At 39.2% G+C, this 5,853-nt stretch overlaps 1 protein-coding gene across 2 annotated transcripts; it reads left to right on the top strand.

Moving 5' to 3' along the window:
• The first annotated feature begins 12 nt into the window (after window positions 1-12).
• Window positions 13-5,523, top strand: METTL18 (methyltransferase like 18). 2 transcript variants are annotated; one of them, XM_054833062.1, is made up of 2 exons: window positions 13-77; window positions 359-5,523. In XM_054833062.1, the coding sequence occupies exon 2, from the start codon at window positions 573-575 to the stop codon at window positions 1,659-1,661; it is 1,089 nt and encodes a 362-aa protein (XP_054689037.1). In that variant the 5' UTR covers window positions 13-77; window positions 359-572; the 3' UTR covers window positions 1,662-5,523. The 2 variants fall into 2 exon arrangements, with proteins under 2 accessions (XP_054689037.1, XP_054689038.1); XM_054833063.1 differs by having other exon boundaries at window positions 26-100.
• The last annotated feature ends 330 nt before the right edge of the window (window positions 5,524-5,853 follow it).

Here is a 5,853-nt window from a genome sequence, read left to right as displayed (position 1 = left end):
GCGCTGAAGGAAGCGGAAGGAGCGACCGCTCCACGTGGGAGAAGCGGATGACGATCGCGTCCAGCAACCGGGGCTCGGTACGGGCACGGCGGGTAACGGGGTGCGTAAACCGGGACCGGGGAAGCCGGAAAGGGAAGCCGGGCCTTTACAGCCTCGCTTTGCGTGGGTTGGAACGTTAAGTCTGAGTTTTAGCAGAAAAAAGCAGCTACCCTGATTTGTTACGCGCTTGTAACGTTATCTTTTCAGAAATTTAAATGCTTAGAAAATTTATTTTTTTAATGAAAATCAGGATGCTACAATTAGACGGTTTGTGCTAATATTTAGCAGTTTAATGTTACGTAAAACTATTTATTTTCAGAAGTAATTCACCTGATTCATTGGCAAAACATCTGATACTCTACCTGCAAAGCACTCTTCCCCACAGCCATACCTACATAAAAACATCCTCTGTAAAAACAAACAAAAACTAAACCAAAAAGCACAGAAGAAAAAAAATCTTTGTATCAGTATTGCTCTTAGATGAGCATTTCTGGCTGTAATTAAGCTATTTTTTTTACTGTTATTTCTGGAAAATGGCTTTTCAATTTAATTTTTCTATTGATGAAAATGAGAGCAATGAACCAGACGCTCATGATAAGACGGACTTGCAGCTGTGCTCTCCAAAACACAAGCAGGAATCCACGGAAAAGAGGAAGCAAACTGCTGATACTGTAGCAGACTCCAGGCTGGGTACTGATAAGCACCAAGATAAGACACCATCAAAGAAAAATGTCTCCTTTAAAGCTGCTAAGGAGCATAATATACCTGAGGATCTTAACAAAATATTGGAAAATAAAGTCATGGAAACAGTAGCGGACCTGTATTACATAAACATGTCTGTAGTGGAAATGATGTGTTTGGATGGCACTGACAGAGAAGGCATCGTGTCTAAAAGTGTTTCTTCTCACTCCGATCTCATCCCAGGAGTCTATGAGGGAGGACTGAAAGTCTGGGAATGCACCTTTGATCTCATAGACTACTTTGCCGAAGCTGAAATACAGTTTACCAACAAGACGGTATTGGATCTTGGCTGTGGGGCTGGACTGCTGGGAATAGTTGCATTAAGGGGAAAAGCCGAAAAAGTCCATTTTCAGGACTACAACAGCACAGTGATTGATGAAATAACCTTGCCTAACGTGGTGGCCAACTGTATAAACGAAGGCAATAGGATGGGCAGTAGAGACAGCAGAAAAACAAGCAAGCCTCCTTTGAAGAGGCCCAAGAAAGCAGAGCGCTTACCTAATCTGCTCACCAACTGCAGATTTTTTTCTGGAGAGTGGTCTGAAGTCACCCACCTCCTGTTAAGCAGCAACAAACCCTTTTCAAAGTACGATATAATTCTCACATCTGAGACCATCTATAATCCCGACTACTACAGTGCTTTGCATGATATACTGGCTCAGCTCTTACATAAGAATGGCCGTGTGTATTTGGCAAGCAAAGTACATTATTTTGGGGTTGGTGGTGGTATCTACCTCTTTGAGAAATTCATTGAGGAGAGAAACGTGTTTAGTACCAGCATAGTTAAAATAATTGATAAAGGACTGCAGCGATGTATTATGGAAATGGCCTTTAAAGATGCCAGTGAAAATTCAACCACTGGTCCTTCAAAAATATCTTAGAGACAAAATGGTTTAGTCCTCATATCTTTGCTTTTTCGTCTGTTCAGTTATTCTGGTTTGACAAATTAAGGATGCTTGTTATTGAAATGTTTGACAAATTCTAATGTCTGACTAGAAGCGAAAGACTTCTGATTCTGGTTTTTACATAGAAAAATGAAGTTCTTAAATGACCATCTGTTTATGCTAATTAATTGTCATTTATATGTATTTAAAAATGAAGCAAGTCACTGTCCCCAGTCCCTCTCACATTCTTTGGCAGTGCCAGAACCGTACGTCACCAGAGTGGCTGCTGTGCGCAGCCTGAACTAGAGATCATTTAACATCCCAAAACACTGAGCATCCCGATATAGTGCAGAAAGTGGTTTTTGAGGATTAGGCTCCCAACTCAGATACAGTTTACCTGCAGCAACATATTTCAGAAGCGACTGCACATACCTGTGCTCTGCTGCTTTGCCACCAGAGGGGGATGTGATCGTATTTATCACTTGTGTCCTATTCTGCTAGTAATCTTGCATGTGTTTAATATTTCCCTATGTAATGCACAAGTGCATTATTCAAGCCTTTGAAAAAGTGTACCAGAGAATATGTACTAGTGTGGTCTGTGAATTTTCACATTCAGATTTTGACGTATCACTAAGAAAATTTCACCAAGTAATTGGAAAAAGCCATACTGGTTTTAGAAATGAGTTAAGACTGATTTGGTTTAGAAGCTGAGTTGACAGAAGATGCTATACAAGGGAATTTTCTTAAAACAACCAACCAATAAACGTACAAATGCAATCCAGGAAACTGGAGGATGACAGAACTGAGCTTTAGGTGACAAGTAGGAAAAGAGATAAGCTGCACTGTTATAGCAGATTGCTACACTGTACTGTATTGTTATGGGGTTTTTTTTTAAAAAATTTCCAGAAATTAACTGCCCATACACTGTGGCCCATTTTCAAAACCTGTTGGGGGTACTATTGAACACTGTCACACTTCATCCTTTCCAGCAGTTGGGCAGGGCAGCAAGCATTCAGAAAAGCCTGTGTACAAGTCACTCCTGTGTCCTAGGCTGAAGATAGTGATGTTGCTAAAGAAATACCAAAAATGCAAACAAACCCAAAGAACTACAAAATCTGGTCCCGAGTGCTTGATATCACCAGCAATTCACACAAAAATCCATTGCATGTTCTGTCATAAGTAAAATTGGACAAAAAGCTATTAAACAATTCTACCAGGTATATCAAGCTACTGCTTATCATCATGCTGTGCTTTCCTGGGTGCCCTTGCAGAAAGAGTCAACCACTGCAGTAAACTGATGCAAGGATACTTGGTGGAGGGGAGAAAGGACAATAGTCTGAGGGGATGGAAAGAAACTTATTACAGCAGTGACCCAAATCACTTTAACTATTGCATAAAGTTCCCGTCATTGAAGACTATGAAAGCCAACTGCAAGATTTCTATGTTGACCATGTTGCTATTAAGATAGAATCATAGAGGATTTCCTGTACTTTACAGAAGAGCCTTAACAACTACTGTTGTTTCAAAAACAATTCTAAGTAGACTATTTTAAAGGGATGCTTGGATAACTACTGCAGTTGCTATTTTATGGGGGAGGAGGAGCAGTCAGTTGTGCCATGGCTGTGACTGCACTTTGGAATTTTTCTGCATCAACTCTGAAACTTACTGATGATAGACAGCTGCTGACTACATATTGAGAAACAAAAAAGTTTTCACTTTGGCAGATCAATAAAGTACTGTTAACAGTTCTTTTTCATCAAAACTAGGAAGCTGGAAACAAAGCAACTACCACTTGCCATTTTTCAAACCTCAGTTATAACAAATTGTGCCTTTCACATAGTGACTGAGTAGCTTGTTCTACACCTGCTAGGTCTAGTGCCATTTCAGAGAACAGTACCTGAGGTAACAAGAAATGTTGACAATGAATATGGTTAAGAACAAGAATCTCATGTATTTTTTGATGAGCAAAGGCAGCATTTAGAATCTTCTACTGTAATGCTTCCTCTTGAAAATATCCCACAATCAAACTCACTGTTTGGGTTTAATATACTATTCGTTTACTCAGTAACCTCATTTTATTATTGGATTGCTCAAACAGCTCTGTTTTCATGCAGATACAGAATTAGATTTTTTTTCTAGGACTTTCAAGTGAAGACTGCTAGAGCCATAATCAAAGTGATCACACACTTGCAAAACAGGAAACCCCACACAGTATAATTAAGTTTCCATTTCAGAATTACAGATGAGAATTAAGAATCCTTTTCTTAGGTGAAATCAGCAGAATTAGTATTGGGATTTCCATAATTCCAGATGATGTATATACTATTTTTAAAAGTCAGATATGTATATCCTGAGAGGAAGCAGAATCCAACACTTAGTTTTGTAGGCTGGTTGTTCTGTTCGTGTTTCAACATCAAATACTGTTTTCTCTAATCTACATAAAGGCTTTCTCTACCTGCCAAATCATCTATCACTCACTTGTAATACTTGTACATATTACTTAATAGCTAGAGAAATGAGCATTTCCCTAAGTGACACTGCATAAGAAAGTACAATAATTGAGAGGACCCTCAGAGCATTTTTTAAACCCTCACAGTAGGCCCAGTTTCTTGTATGAAGAAACAAAGGTAGACATCAGCTGGTAACTCAATTTATTAACTCATTCCAAATCACCACCCCTTTTCTCACTGTGCCACCTCCTCACTTTTTGGAAGAGTCATCACAGTAAAAATCCGGTCTAAATTATGCCTTTCCTGTAAGTATTGTGGAGGAAAACATTAAAATCAGTCTCAACATCTCAGGAAACTAAATTAAAAGGCTTGTTTGTTTTAACAGATACTCTCCTTAACTGATGACTTCCCTTTGAAGACTATTTGCTAGTTTTGGGAAATGAGGCTATTAAAAAATCGGTTTTGTATACTGGCACCAATTAAATGGTATCCGTTACAGTTACTTTACTAAGGCTTAAGGGAAAAACCCATGAGGAAAATTGCAGTGGGAACTGCCCTATTTGCAAATTATTGACTTGTATGCTATTCTTGGTTACTAGGTACACAGGCATTTAATCATGTTCTGAAATCAAAATCTTGTTAAGAAAAATCAAACCTACAATGAATGTTATGGCATTTGAAGTGGTGCAGCCATACAACTATTGCATGAGAGAAGAAGCACAAACAGCAGATGCAAAAGCTCAGAGGTGCTGGAGGGGGAAGTCCAGGCTGCATGTAGAGGCAAACAGGTGCCAGGTTCAAGAGATCCTGCTCCCAGGTGATTATTGGAATGGGGATACTTGGGACTCTTCTAATGAGGAATGGACTGAAAGGTCTGAGGACAAGAAGAGGAAATCCTTCTCTGCCCAACCAATCAAAATAAAGATACAGAAGGGTGACATAAGATGGATAATTAGTGTAATAAGGCAGTAACAGGAGGATTTTTTGTAATAGAAATTGGACTAAAGCCTCTCAAATTTCATATTGTTTGTACTTTGAGTCACATGCACATTGGAAAGCCACTAGACACCACAAGATACTGGTAGATAAGTGCAGTAGGAACCACACACAGCAAAGGGAAGAACCAGGATTTATATACAAATAGCTCTTGAAGACTGCAAGTCAACAATGTAGGCATTAGAACAAGAGGTACTACCTTGAAATCCACAACAGCATTCAAGAGAAGACTGGCAGGAAACAAAAAAGTGAAATTGTAGCAAGTAACTTAACAAATGAAGGGCAACATCCTGCCACAACAGGAGGAAACAGGTCCCGTAAGTTAATTCAGAGACTGCCTAGGTGTACTGGGTCTGGCTGGGAGGTAGTTAGCTTTAAGATAATTATTGCCATAAAAAAAGGAAAAAGCATCATACTCATGGGGAATAAAAGCAGTCCAAGGGAATCAGAATGAAACAAGTATTGTCAGAATTTGACATTGCCATCAGTCTGCTATAGGCAAGGATCTTACAGGAACACAAAAGATCTTGATCATTACTTGTGTGGAACACAAATATTGATTTTTCAAAGTAAATGGAGTAAATCAAAGATTTAGATCATTGGTGAAGAACTGTAACAGTCAACCCTACCCTCCCCTTGATTTCCATAAATGCGGATAAGAAAGTTGAGAAGCCTAAAGAGCAATGGAAAATAAAACAAAATACTGGTCAAGAGACCAGGGAACAGGTTTGGTCCTGTGGTGT

Source organism: Grus americana, chromosome 8 (genome assembly GCF_028858705.1).
Source record: "Grus americana isolate bGruAme1 chromosome 8, bGruAme1.mat, whole genome shotgun sequence".
NCBI classification, from domain to species: domain Eukaryota; kingdom Metazoa; phylum Chordata; class Aves; order Gruiformes; family Gruidae; genus Grus; species Grus americana.
Note: the sequence above shows the minus strand (reverse complement) of the source record. Positions and strands in the feature narration are given on the sequence as shown.